The sequence below is a fragment of the Notechis scutatus genome, chromosome 4, assembly GCF_049901735.1.
Source record: "Notechis scutatus isolate UNSWTSFEM ecotype Mainland chromosome 4, rNotScu1.2, whole genome shotgun sequence".
Taxonomy (NCBI): Eukaryota; Metazoa; Chordata; class Lepidosauria; order Squamata; family Elapidae; genus Notechis; species Notechis scutatus.
In genome coordinates, this window is record NC_142012.1 from 73774649 (window position 1) to 73789203 (window position 14555).

General features: G+C 44.9%; 1 protein-coding gene across 2 annotated transcripts in view; it reads left to right on the forward strand.

The window, feature by feature from the left end:
• Positions 1–12384, forward strand: part of RHOBTB1 (Rho related BTB domain containing 1) — a 29535-nt gene extending 17151 nt beyond the window's left edge. Inside the window, exons 5-10 of one of the 2 annotated variants that reach the window (XM_026674232.2) lie at positions 175–1118; positions 2913–3031; positions 8090–8240; positions 8857–8945; positions 9858–9963; positions 10589–12384. In XM_026674232.2, the coding sequence (XP_026530017.1) occupies positions 175–1118; positions 2913–3031; positions 8090–8240; positions 8857–8945; positions 9858–9963; positions 10589–10758 (1579 nt within the window). In that variant the 3' untranslated portion in view covers positions 10759–12384. The remainder of the gene's footprint in view (positions 1–174; positions 1119–2912; positions 3032–8089; positions 8241–8856; positions 8946–9857; positions 9964–10588) is intronic. The other variant, XM_087963770.1, reaches the window with a different exon arrangement.
• Positions 12385–14555: the final 2171 nt, after the last annotated feature.

Genomic DNA, 14555 nt, shown 5'->3' on the forward strand with positions numbered 1-14555 from the left:
AGATGTTGAGGGCTTTTGGGCATCCACACGTGTGGTCTTCATGGTGCATCCAGAGAGGGAAAGCACGAAGGCCAAAGGATCACAAGAAGCATCCCTTGATAGGTGGGGTCCACTGGTGCCGTTCAGTGAGTCTGACCAGAGTCTGACCTCTTTCTTTTTAAATTTTGTTTGCAGGCCTATCAAGAGGGGAGACATCCTGCCGCCAGAAAGAGGCAGGGAAGTTGCTAAAGAGCTTGGAATACCCTATTACGAAACCAGTGTCTTTGATCAGTTTGGCATCAAGGATGTTTTTGATAATGCAATCCGAGCAGCCCTGATTTCCAGGAGACATTTGCAGTTCTGGAAATCCCATTTGAAGAAAGTCCAGAAGCCTTTGCTCCAAGCTCCATTTCTACCTCCAAAGGCTCCTCCCCCTGTCATAAAGATCCCAGAGTGCCCCATCCTCAAGATTAATGACGTGGGATACTTACTGGACAATCCCTTGTGTGCAGACGTGCTCTTTATTCTTCAGGGACAGACTCCGATTTTTGCTCACAAGATCTACTTAGCTACCTCTTCATCCAAGTTTTACGACCTTTTCTCAATGGAATGTGAAGAAACACCAGACTTGACTGAAAGCTTTTGTAGTGAAGGTAGTCATCTCCCGACCGGAACCTGTAGCCTTGAAGCGGTTGACCAGGGAGCGGAAGGAGCAGCTGCACCGTCTTCTGCTTCGACTGAGGGCCTCCAGGTAGAGTCTGAAGCAGGAGAAGTCACCTGCCCAAAACAGGGCTCAACGCTCTGGGGCAAAGGTTTCATTAGCCTACATCAAGAGATGCAGGTTAATCCTGTTTCAAAGAGGGTCTGTGCAGTGACGGTGGTCAAGATGGAGGCCTCCATCCAACCGGGACCTTTTAAAACCGTCCTGCAGTTTTTATACACCGGGCAGCTGGAGGAAAATGAAAGGGACCTCACCCGGGTAGCTCAGATTGCTGAGATCCTGGAAGTGTTTGACTTGCGAATGATGGTAGAAAACATTACCAACAAGGAAGCCTTCATGAACCAGGAAATTACAAAGGCTTTCCATGTCCGGAAGGCTAACAGAATAAAAGAATGCCTCTGTAAGGAGACATTTTCTGGTGAGTCTACATGGAAATATCCCTCTACCTTGCATTTGTTCCAATGCTAATAAGGACACCTGGGATGGTTGTGTTGCAAACCAAGATCCAATTGGGACATTCTGAAGGGTCCAGGAAGGGAAGCTTTGTGCCCACAGCCAAAAATTGTGCCCTACGACAGGTAATTCTGTATTCCTTGATGCTAACATAATACATCTTTACACAAAAAGGCAAATCTGCCCCTCTGCCCAATCATTTTTGAAACCTGGAGGGGGTTGTCCTCCAGTTGTAGAATGGGGGGAAGATGCAGGTGCTTTTGAAAGAGAGATCCAAGGGTGGGGTCTCCTCTTCTGCTCAGAAGACAACCTGACCCAGTTCGAGCATCGGGAAAAAGTCAGAATTCCTAGGGAGATGGGCAGAAATAGGAGGCCTCTTCCTGCTTTCCTTCCTTGCTGGCCCTGTTGGCCCAGGAGGTGTGGGCGCCTTTGACAATCAGCTCCCCAAGGCATCTTGGGGGGACTTTGCTCAGGGTCCTGGTGAATGTTAACTCCTTTGGTGATAACTGGATGGGGTTTCTTTTCTTTTTCCTTTCCTTTCCTTTCCTTTCCTTTCCTTTCCTTTCCTTTCCTTTCCTTTCCTTTCCTTTCCTTCCTTCCTTCCTTTCCTTTCCTTTTCCCTTTCCTTTCCTTTTCCCTTCCCTTTCCTTTTCCTTTCCTTTTCCTTTCCTTTTCCTTTCCTTTCCTTTCCTTTCCTTTCCTTTCCTTTCCTTTTCCTTTTCCTTCCCTTTCCTTTCCTTTCCTTTTTCCTTTCCTTTTCCTTTTCCCTTTCCTTTTCCTTTTCCCTTTCCCTTTCCTTTTCCTTTTCCCTTTTCCTTTCCCTTTTTCCCTTTCCTTTTCCTTTTCTTTCCTTTTCCTTTATCTTTCTTTTCCTTTCCCTTTTCCTTTTCCTTTCCTTTCTTTCCTGTCCAGTTCCTTCTTCTCTTGCTTCATCTTCATCCAGTTTTGCTTCCCCTTTCTCTTTTATTCTTCCACCACCAAAATTACAATTCTAGCTTTTTGGGGGGTGGGAGGGATGCAAGCCTCCCCCTCCAACCATTTACATGGGCTGCTTTGCTTGCAAGGACACCAGCGTAACTCTCTAGTCCTTAAATGGGAAATGACGTTTTGTCAAGTACAGTTATGGTCCATCTGACCCAAGAGGGTCTCTGGCATTAGTTCTTCAGACAGGAGATTTTCCCAGGCCTTCTGGACTAGATTTGAGTCTCTCTGCTGCGACACAGCTGCTCGACTGATGAGCTGCCTTTCTCTTCACCTATTTCTGTGACTTGGAGCTGTTTGAGTGGAGTGCGGTATATGAATGTAAATTGGAAGATAATGAAAAGACAGGTATTTTGGGCTACAGAAGCTGGGTTCTTCAAGTTCCACTAGGTGGCAGCCATAGAATATGGAAAGTATAAGGTATGTGTTCCATCTAGTGGCCATATGGAGTTTTGCAACTAAGGTTAAGAAGCTCTGTTAGAACCCACAGTTGGGGGACTTGACTGAGACTGGGGAGACCAGGATCAAGTCCATGAAGGTCCCCGGGGTGATTTTGGGCAGGCCACCCTCCACTCAGCCTACTTCATAGGGTTGTGGTTGCAGACAGGAACAAAGAGTGATCCCCATCTAAGCCACCCCAAGACAGAATATAAATATTATTATTAGCAATACTGCTACTAATGTGCTGTGGCATTTACATGTTGTATGACACTGATACATTTGACCCATTTTTGCAAGCACCAGCGATTGTTATTGTGTTTCTTTGATCCCTTAACAGATGTGACATTTATGTTGGAAGATGGAAAGATAAATGCTCATAAACCACTTCTAATCTGTAGCTGTGAATGGATGTCTGCAATGTTTGGAGGATCCTTTGTGGAAAGCTCAAACAGCGAGGTATTTGTCCTCTTTGGCCTGTTACCCTCAAAGCTTTGCTCTGGAGACGGAAATTGCAAGGACTCGAAGGGTGTGGGAATCCCTTGGCGATGTCTCTTTGGGGACTCCTCCCATCTGTCTTCACTAGTTCTTAGAAGATGCCTGGCTCTTGACTGTCGGGAGTTGGTGGGATGGGGAGGCGGGAGGTGGAAAAGCTGGTCTCCATCCCCTATCAGATCTCAGTCCCAGGAGCGAGAACGCCAAACCCCGTGGAGAACCAAGTGAACCTCGTCTTCATTCCACTCTGCTTAATTTGCAGGGCTTCAAAACGCCGTGTAAAATTGGCACCACCTTAAATGTGAAATGTTAGAAAAATCAGTGGGTCGCCAGGCTATCCAAGAGAACAATTTTCAATTCCTACCTTGACATGAAATATTGGGGTGGAGCACTGAAAGATGAGGAGCCACATGCTCATTTCTGGCAATACAGTATGGATGACCTCAAAGAACAGTGATAGCAGCTTTGATGATTTTTTAGCACTGCCTGAAATGATCTTCTCATTATTCCTCATACTTTAACTGCTGAAACTTTGCTTTTCACTTGATTGTCAAGGGGGCTCTCCTGCCCATCAAGAGAAAATAATGTGGATCAGCAATGCTAGCTCTCAAACACACACACACACACACACACACACACACACAGGGAGGGAGGGAGAGACCCACATTATACACTTAATATTCTGGAAGCTATGTTCTACTAAAAAAAATTCTCATTACTTTTGAAACAGCAGTAAGCATAATTCCCTCCCTGGAGGCACCCCCAGCAGGTGGTTCATTAAAAATACATACCTTGATTCAGTAAGCTGTACTCTACAACAAGAAATTACATATAGATATATTTATATATACACACATACAATCTGGTTCCTAATTATAATCACTAATAACGTGCATTCTTCTTGGTAATCTTAAATATTAATTGCAAAACCCTATTTTTTCATAGCACATGAAGCTCTCTGTGTCCCTCGTCTTTCACTGCCTTGTTCGGGGAGAATGATGGGAATGGAAAAGAGCAGAGTCTGGTTCAAGATGTGGGTAGCATGTAAAGACTGAGGCAGTTCCACCTAAATATAATGAGCCCCTTCTAATTTATTTATTGTTCTGAAATTCTGCAGGAAGAACAGGTTATTTGCAGCAATAAGTCAGGCATTTGTGCTCAGTCTCTGAAACAGCCAGCAACAGAGAGAGAGAGAGGGAGGGAGAGAGAGAGAGAGAGGGTGGGGTGGGGGAGAATCTCTCCTGAATTATTGCTGAGATGGTGGGTCTTTACCCTCCTCTAGTGGCAACTTTACATGTTCCCCCTGGCTTTGTGTGTTTTATAAAGTGGTTGTCATGGATACTTGTGTCTAGTAAAGGTTCTTTGAGAAGTTGCATGAATAATGCAAGAACTTTGTGCGGAGATCATCTCCAACAGAGGAGAAACCCTGGAGAAGAAGAGTTTGGGCTCAAAGCACATGTAACTCAGGGACTTTGTCTCATCCAAGATCTGAGCCTGTTCTGTTTTCCCACAACCAGCCATGGGCCCTTTGTTGGGATGAGGACATAGGATTCTTCTGTAGGAGAAGATTTATTGGTCTCAACAGAACAGAAGCAATGAGCTGCGGGACATTGAAGAACAAGTCCAGTCTTGATGATCTGGATTGACCTGTGTCAATCCTTTCTCCTCGTTGGACTTTAACCTGTCTCTCTGGGTTTAATTTAGGAGGGAAGATGAGCAGTAAGCACGGGAAATCTTGAAAACCTGGGGCATTGATGTGTTTTGAGGGAGCTTCTGCTCTCGCTCCACTCTGTTCTCCTCTATTCCCCAGTATAAGCACTGATTCTTTGCAGAACATGATTTTGAAAGTGAAAAGAACATTGCAGAATTATCGAAAGCAGTTGTCCTAGGAAAGGTAATACCAGGAAGGGCTGAAAAATAATCAGCATCCCAAGAAAGCATCTCTGAACTATTTTTAGCTCCATGGTGTTTATATTAAGGGCAGAAAATTGCTAACGCAGAGCCCCAAAATGAAGAGTCCTTGACCTTGTGTGCACACTGCCTATCATTGTGAAGCAGAATTCACACTGTGCCTATGTATTCTTCATCATTATCCTGCTTAGTTCCCTTTCTTGGAGGGGCATTTGGCACAGATCCCTAATGGGTAGACATATAGTATGTGTGCCTCTGCACACCTGACAAAAAAAGGAAGGCTCTTTTCATAGTTCATTTTGGGGACTTTGTGGTTGCCTCTCATCCAAGATCTGGCCTTGCTCTGTTTTTCCACAATCCGCCATTATTATGCTTCTGATCCACAATCAGCTTGTGCTTCTGTTTGCAGAAATCAGCAATGGGGTGGCCCAGTTGTGCCCCTTGGATGCCTCTATGGGCGCAGTGTTTTATTTAAATTGCTGTTGGGTCGGTGGATGAGAACTCAGGGAGCTGAGGGTCCAGGGCCCCACTTTTCCAAGGCACAAGTGACATCTTGGCAGGGGGCTTCCATGCTGAAGGGAACTTGTGGGTGACTTTGCCCATCTTGACAATGATTTTGTTGTCCTGCCTGAAGCTGCAGCTTTCTAATAAAATGTATTTGTGAGTGATGGAGGTCAGAGCTTTGCTGCCCATAGTTTAGCCATTATGTTGGGGGAATTAGGAAGATAAATTAGAACGGAATCATAAATTGGGCTCTGAGTCAGCCAAATCTCACAAAAATGAGAAGAAGGCATAGGAATGCAAACCATCAAGGATAGCAGTTTAGGGTTTAGCAAAACTGAATTATCAAGAGAATTTTGTTGCCTAGCTGCCTCCTGTGGTGGATTTTCTTCTTCCATGAAACTTCAAGCTCCGTCATTTGCTTTCAAGCATTGCTTCCTTTGCTGTTGAAGAGTTTTCAGGAGGGCCAGTTCTTTCCAAAAAGGAGTTAGAGGTTGCCTTCAGGTTGCTCAGCTGGTGCGTTTTGAAGGAGATGACTTATCCGTGCTTTAGGCAAAGCTGGGAGCATCTGGCATAGAATGACCAAGTATGTGAGGCAGATGTCCAGAGTTCCTTCTCTCTTCCTCTGATAATTGTTTCATTATGTGCTTCATCCAAGGTTTGCCTCTAGCACAGCCATTTTGTTTTGGCATCATGATAGTTCCTCAGATTTTCAAATGTATCTATCAGCTCCCCCACCCCCAGACTGGATGCTTTACTGCAGGGGTCCCCAAACTTGGCAACTTTAAGACTTGTGGACTCCAACTCCCAGAATTGCTGGGAGTTGAAGTCCACAAGTCTTAAAGATGCCAAGTTTGGGGACCTCTGCTTTAGTGTAAAGCTTTTCATAAACCTTCATCTTTTCTGTCTATAGAAATTCAGCCTCCTTGAAGTTCAGGTCAACTATGAATGGACAAAACTTTGTCATCTTCTTAGCAATCATGTAGAACAGGGGTGTCAAAAGTGCATCGCTACGGCATTGTCACATAATGTATCGGTACTTTTTCCCCCTTTGCTAAACTGGGTGTGGCCATGGCCAGCGCGTGATGCATCCAGCCTGCGGTTCACGAGCTTGACAGCCCTGATACAGAACAAAGAATAACACAGTTAGAAGGGACCACAGAGGTCTTCTAGCCTTAACCCCCTGCTTGCTCGAGTAGAAGACCCTATACCGTTTCAGAGAAATGATTGTCTAGTCTCTTTTTGAAAGCCTCCAGTGATGCCTCCAAAACATCTGAAGGCAAGCTTTTCCACTGGTTGAAAGCCTCATCATTAGGAAATTTTTGCTTAGTTCTAGGTTGCTTCTCTCCTTGGTCCATCCATTGTTGCCTGTCTTGCATTTTGGTGTTTGGGAAAATAGTTTGACCCCCCTCATCTTTGTAGGAGCCCATCAGATATTGCAACACTACTATCATGTCACCCCTAGTCCTACTTTTCATTAGACTAGACATACCCAATTCCTGCAACTGTTTTTCATATGTTTTAGCCTCCAACCCCAGTTATCTTTGTTGCTCTTCTCTCCACTCTTTCCAGAGTCTCAACATCTTTTTTATATTGTGGTGACCAGAACTGGATGCAGTATTCCAAATGTGGTCTTACTAAGGCTTTGTAAAGCGGTACTAGAAGTTCACGTGATCTTGATTCTATCCTTCTGTTAATGAAGCCTAGGACTGCGCTGTCTTTTTTGGCTACCGCCGCACACTTTTGGCTCATATTTAAATGATTGTCAACTAGGACTCCAAGATCACTCTCACAATTACTGGCATTAAGTCAACTTTCATCTAGCCTGTACATATACAATCGGTTTTGGAAATGGCTTTCCATTTGCCATTTGCAAATTTACCATTTACAGTTTTGTCATTTACGAAGTAAACTTTACAAATTTTACATTTGTAAATTTACCATTTACAAATGGTGCCCCTTCTGGGATGTCCAGTTTAGATTTTTCCATGGTCTCTAGAAAATGATTTCACCACAGAGAACAGAAAGAGCGTAAGATGTAGGCTAACATCTTGGATTTTTTTCTTGTAAGATGAGATCCTGATTAATGCATTGCCTTGATGAAGCACATTTAGGTCTATGGGAAAGTACACAGGATATTCTTTCCAAGAATAATGATTTAATTAGCTCTGAAGGTGGATACGGTACATTTCCAAGCTCATGGGAAGCCTCGATCTATGAATGAAGACAGGCCGGTTTTGTCCTCCTCTGTCCTCCCCTTCTCTTAGTTTGGGAGTAGGCTGACCCTTCCCTTGCCATAAGGACCCTCCTTTAGTAGGGGAAGGAGTGGCAGAATTTGGGGGCAGCCTTAAAAGAAGGGTTAGCCTAGAATTTCTACGTAGCCACAAACAAACGAAATCTAAATCCTTGAGTCGAGCAAGTCTGCTTGTGGCAACCCAGAGTTTCAAGGCTCTTTTAATTCCGCCCTCCAGGTTCTGCCACCCCTTCCCCTCTCCTCTTTTTCTAGACACCTTACAACCTAGGTGGAAAGCAGTAGCACCAACCCTCTTTCTCCCGGACTGGATTGTTTCTCGCTCTGAACATTTAAAAATGCCTTCCCCAACGTTTCAGGTTGTTCTCCCCAACATCACTAAGACTTCCATGCAAGCTGTTCTGGATTACCTGTACACCAAGCAACTGTCCTGCAGCCAGGATTTGGACCCCCTTGAATTAATTGCCCTGGCCAACCGATTCTGCCTGCCCCACTTGGCTGCATTGGCAGGTGAGCCTCTCCAGCCTTTCGCCTCCCCCGCCCCCAAGGCATCCGGGAAGAAGGATCAGCTTTTGGGCGCCTTGTTTTCTGAAATGCAATCTACATTTCCAATGAGGGAAACAAGTCATGTTCCTTTCATCCGATCTCTCTGTGCTGAATTAATTGAGCGCACCCCCCCAAAAAAGTGTGTGCCTGCTTAAAGAGACCGAAAGCAAATAACAGGCTGCGGTTCATAATGCCCTTTAGGCAGCCTGATTATTCTTAATTGAAAGAGTGAGAATATTAAAGTTTCCATTGTAAATTCTCTACTCTGAGAGCTTAATAACATCTTAAGCAATTTGAATTTAAGCAAATCTTGAGAAGGAAGGAGCCCAAGATCCATTTATTGCTCCACCCTGACCTTGTTAATTATGATGTTAGTGTTCTTGGAATTAACTATCCTAATAGTTATCCCTCCGCTGCTCCCCTAGCCTCAAAGAGAAGGGGCTGGATGAGAGAGAGGGGCCGCAGCAGCCGACACGTGGCAAAGGCCGGGTGGGGAAGGACAGGGGAAGGAGGGCCACCTATGAAATATAGGGGAGTGGTCTCACAAGGGCGGCTCACGTCTGCTTCTTTCCCTCAACAGAGCAACACACGGTGCAGGCACTCACCAGAACAGCCATGAGCGGTGTATGCATAGATGGAGAAGTGTTGTGTGTTTTGGAAATAGCCCAGGTTGGTGTCACTCTACTGAAAATGTCTCACATGCTTATGACATTGTAAGACGTATGCACAGGTGGTCCTCGACTTAAAACCCTTGGTTTACAACAGAACTCAAAAAAGTGGCTTACGAGTGGTAAATTAAGGACCATCTGTACTTCCTTTGGGTGAAGAATTTGTGGGTGGAGTTACGGTACTCTTCCCCAGGGGTGAAAAGGAGATTCCTTTCTCTTCGACATTACTTTTGGGGTGTGCTTCTCATCCTGCTGTTCCTTTTGGAAAGCTGAGGATGCAACTTCTCACCACCTTAAAAAAAAAAACCATTGTTTCCATCTGCCCTGAATGACACGATGTGTGTCTTGGAGGGAGAGGGCAGAAGGCAGAATGAGAAAATTCCAGGTGGGAAAAAAGAGGAGAGCCTGGTGCTCTGGTTCAGGGCTCTCCAACCGTGGCAACTTTAAGCCTGGTGGACTTCAACTCCCAGAATTCCCCAGCCAGCATATTTGGAGAGGTGAAGTTCCACCAGGCTTAGAGCGGCCAAGGTTGGAGAGTCCTGCTCTGGTCTACAAGAATCAGCCTTCATGATCATCCTGGTTGGGATGACTGTGAGCAGTGGAGGTTTCAGGGGCAAATAGCGAGGTGGCTGGGGGATGTTTTCCTAGAGACTGGCAGGGTGAAATCCCTCCCTTTTTGGCCCCTCAGTTTTCTACTGCCAATATCTGCCTGTTTCCCGTGCGAGTAACCTCTGTCCCCTCAGAAAGTGCCCCCTCGAGCCACCCACTGGGCTATCAACCAGGATGGTTTGAGAACCAGTCCCTGCTCCAGTGAAACGTCCAGCCTTCATGCCTGCTTCCCAAGGGGTCCCCCAGAGCTCCAGGGATGGAGAGGATGTTCTCTTGCCTTGACTCCCTTCTGTTTCTTTTCCAGTTCCACAATGCTAAGCAGCTGGCAGCTTGGTGCTTGCATTACATCTGCACCAACTATAACGGTGTTTGTTCGAAGTTCCGAAAGGAAATTAAAATGAAATCTCCTGGTAAGAGATTCTGGCAAGCTTTCTTCATCACCTTTTCACAATATTTATGTCTGCAAGTCCACCTGTAGATATTTATATGGTTTACTGCTTATTGTAACATAACTTATAAGACCTTTTTTAGAGCTGCAGAATCACTGAAATGTAAAAATGCATGACATGGAGCTGCAGAAATGATCCTCCCTGAAACTTCCTATTCTGCCCTTGGGACACTTCAGTTTCAAACACTTGGATGATCTTTTCTGTAGACTAGGAAGGTCCATTTTGAGTTATGGCAGTCTAGCATTTTGTGTCTTTCACAAATGAACTGTCTCTTTCTGAGTTTTCTATTTGAGGCGATCCGAAAGCAGACACAAAGAGCTACATCCTCCACCACGAATAGGAAATCCCAGATGTTCTCATCCCCATCCTATAACAACTTGAAACTTGGTGGAGTTTTTGAAAAGAGACTCCCCCCCTCCCACAACCCCCCAGAAATCAGCACAAGATTTCAGGTTCTGCATTCCATGACTTTTGCACGGTAGATAACATGTTCCCTAGGTTTTGTCCTTCAAGAAAACAGGCAAGTTTCTACGACTTGGTTGGTTCAATTTATTGTTAAACTTACTGGGTATCGTTTGTTCACCAGATAATCAGGAATATTTTGAAAAGCACCGTTGGCCTCCCATTTGGTACCTGAAGGAGGAAGACCATTTCCAGCGGGTTAAGAAGGAGCGAGAGAAGGAAGAGCTGGCCCTCAATAAACATCATTCAAAAAGGAAGTGGTGCTTCTGGAGTTCCTCAGCGGTGGTTGCCTGAGTCGAGAGAAGGCCAACCGATCTCGGCTCAGCTGGGAAAAAGTTAGTTTCTAGTGTTGTTCCTGGGCACAGCTGGGACTCGGTGGAACCATCAAAGACTTTTCTCCACTCCATTTCAACGGGTCTCTCCCCAGACCAAGGGCTTAGCAGACTGGGCCGAAAGAGACCCGAAGGTACCACTTGTATTCCATCTGAATTCAGGGATCACCAAAGGTTAGGAAGCACAAGTTCACCTCAGGAGCGTGAATTTCTTTCTTAGACCCTCACTCTGCCATTTTAATAAGCTAAAACTGGCACACACACCGTTTTATACTCAATAACAAGAAATTCAGCACCAGTGTTTTGATCTCTGAAGTGAGCCTGTTTTTATACTCGTGAATGAGCGTTTCTGTGTGGGGTCTGTAAGGGAAGGTCTTTAAATAATATGTCTGTGACATTTTCTCTCTCTCTCTCGGAGATTGCAAAATTACTCAAGCCTTTAAATCATCTCTGTTTCTTTCCACCAACCTTTGGTCACCACAGTGCTGAAAACAAAGCAATGGCTTTAAAATCTCCCTGAAATTGCTTAACCTAGCAACAGGTCCAATTTTGCTAGGTGAAATGAGGTTTTTCCTTCTCCCAAGGACTGCATTTGTAACTATTAAATCCTTGTTTTGTTTATCTGAAAAAATGAGGTCCATTAACAACAGAAGCCATGAGGATTGTAATTGTCAATCAGCCAAAGAACACAATTTTTTTTCAGCTAGCTGATCAAATATGTATGTTGTTAGGACAGGAGGCAACTGCCACGTGCAATTTTCCCCTTTTTATCTAGTTCAGGAGTGAAATTAAGGAAAAGATCCTTTTCTGTTTCAAATCCAACGGCAGGAATACTCTTTGGGTGGTTTCTTCAGAACTGTCTATGGCTTTTCTTTGGAGAAACTTCTGCATAATATTCTTCGGTTCATTATTCATATTCAAATGTGAAGGGCTCCTTAAATGAAACAACTTCTTCCATTTTTATTATTCTGCAAAAGGACAACCTGCATTTCAGTAGCGTTACTCTGGCCCAAATAATCCCATTTTTGAAAGGACAGCATCTTAACTGAGTATCTTGTTGCTTTTAAAAATGCTGGGACATCTTTCCTCTAATCCCCTGACGTTTTGGTAAATATCTTTTGCTAAAGACATATAGGTAGACATCAGATTTCCAGCATTTTGAGGCTATTTATATTAGCAGTGTTTTTAAAAATACTTTAGGAATAAATGTGCTACCTCCTGGGTCAGAACAGTGGAGGCTACATTGGAAGACCTGAAGTTGTGATGGCTAGTCCTTGATTTACAACCAGTGCTTAGTGACCATTCAAAGTTATGATGGACACTTAGGGCCGGTTCCAATGGCCGCCTCCCCCCCTGCAGTCAGGTGACTTTTGGGACACTCGGCAAACAGTCGCCTGTAGGTCTGCTGCTACAGGGCCACCATTTACGATATCTGCCAGAAGCCAGTGTTTACTTCCAGCGTTCATCAAAAAGCATCCAGAGTAAACCATGAGTTTGCTTAATGACCACGGCGTTTGCTTAGCAACTGCGAGGTTCACTTTGCAACCATGGCGTTCACTTAACAATCACTGCAAAAAAGGAAATAAAAGCTGGCCCAGCCACGTGGCCATCTGCTTTATGACTGTCACGACTTACGACTGTAATTATCAGCCTCAGTTACGGTCAAAAACCGAGGGCTACCTGTCTCCCCTTCAGGCAGAGGTGAACCTGGGCTGCTCACCCCCTGCCAGACAAGGAGATTGTGGGGAGTCATTCAGGGTGACATTCCCATCTATATCCTCTCAGTTCCTTAGAGGGACGTAAATAAGTAAAGGGATATAAATAAGCAGGTTTTTTCAAAGCCTGCTCCATTCACCTCCATAGTATTTACAGGTAAAGCAGGTGAATGTATAAATTGCTCATTAGGGAGGCAGATTTCTCAACTTTTGAGCCAACTTGGGCAGAGGCAAGGAATCTCTTTCTCAGCTGCTGCTGAATCAGGAAACCACCTCCACCTCCCCAGGACCACCAACTCTGCTCCAGGCAGCAGGAGAGACCCAGAAATATCTCTGCGTACATTAAATAACCCTTATTTTCAAAAACTCCATGTACTGTTTGTTACAAAGGGTTGGGAAGGCAAAGGGTATTTCCATATACCTATCATGTTTGGTAAGATCCTTGCAGAGGAAGCCGAAGAAACAAATCTGTGAGTAAGATTTCATCCCTTTGGCTCCCGAGAGCAACAGGGATGGACGCAAAGGGAGATTTGTTCACATGGAGGCTGCTTAGATGGCCTCCTTCTGGAGTCCAGTTTAATAACCACCTCTGAACGGGGGAACTCTGGGCTCGGCTCTTTACCTGGCCGCTGAATCGAGGCAGCCGATTGTAAAATGTTGGCACCCGGTGTGTTGTATAAACATCACTGTGCCTGGCAAGATCAAGGGTACTCTTGACACAGGGGGAGGAGTCAATGGACCAGGGCTATTCTCAATAACCAATGGTTGGGCTACTTAAGAGCTTCTGGAACCAAATGGCTGGTTCATTTGGTGTAATTCTGCCTGTGGCCTTTAAGCTTGGTGGGAGACTTATTTTGGTTTCTATTTTGGGAAAAGCATCTCAATAAAATGGTTTAGCTATACCATCTTTCCTCATCATTGCGTCTCCTCATTTTAAAGAATGTGCTAAAAGCAATTCATGCTTTTTCTAGAACTCTTGTCCCAGGACCCAACGGGGTCAAATGGCCATGTATGATTGCAAGGCTAATGAAGACATGGAACCAGAGTATACAGTTTTCATCCCAGGGACGTAAGGCACACCTGAAAGCTCACATTTGCTGCCTTGTCTTTGTTGCACAAGCACCCGTCCTAAGCCATACAGAGCACCGATCTCAGGTGTGGGAGGTCCTGGTGCCCTTTTGGTCAGCTCAGAGCCCCTCCTTTCCCCTCCCCTAACTGCAGGTTCCCTTTGCAACTAGGAGCACAGCGTGAGCCACAAGGAAAGCCCTCCGAATCCACCTTCATTTCCCCCCTCTGGCCGTGACTTCACTTGCACCCTGTCTCCCTAAATCTGTTCATGGAAAAGGCGTCCTAAAAGGCAGCAATGCCTATTAAGGGGTTGAGGATTTGGGCCCCGTGTAAAATATCTAAAAACACAACGTTGGTGGCTACAGTCCTGCTTCGATGGGGGAATGCCTCCTTTAGTTTAAGCCCTCCCTAAGAACAGATCAACTTTGAAGATGTAATTTGAATTGAGAGGTGTTTAAAAGGTTTCACTGCTGTTTCTTTCCCCTACCTTTTGCTAGAGTTTGAAGTGGCCGTGTGCACGTCTTTTCTAATTGACTAACCCAAGGAAGTGTTTGCTTCTATACGTTCATGTGTGTGGTATTTCTCCATAGGTCACAAGATGGTCATTTGCGCCAAAGACAAATTCCTTGTGTGTCCAGTCACACTTGGCCAATAAAGAATTCTATGTTATTCTATAGGAGAGACCCTACATGTTTAGGATGATTTGAGAGAAGGAAGTTCTGACAATCCACCCCAACTCTAGGCGGATCAAGTGGCAAGTAAAAGATTTAGAGGAGAGTCTTGCCTTTTGGACAAGTTTCAATCATCACAGCCAGAGGCCACCAGTTTGTTATTGCCACACGTTAAGATGTGGATGACAAATAAAACCAAAGATATAGACCTTTCTTCCAAGCAGACACAAAAAGCCTGGAATTGAAGCATAACTTACCGATACCGGATTAAAATCCCTCCATTTAACTCTGTTCAGAAATCCTGA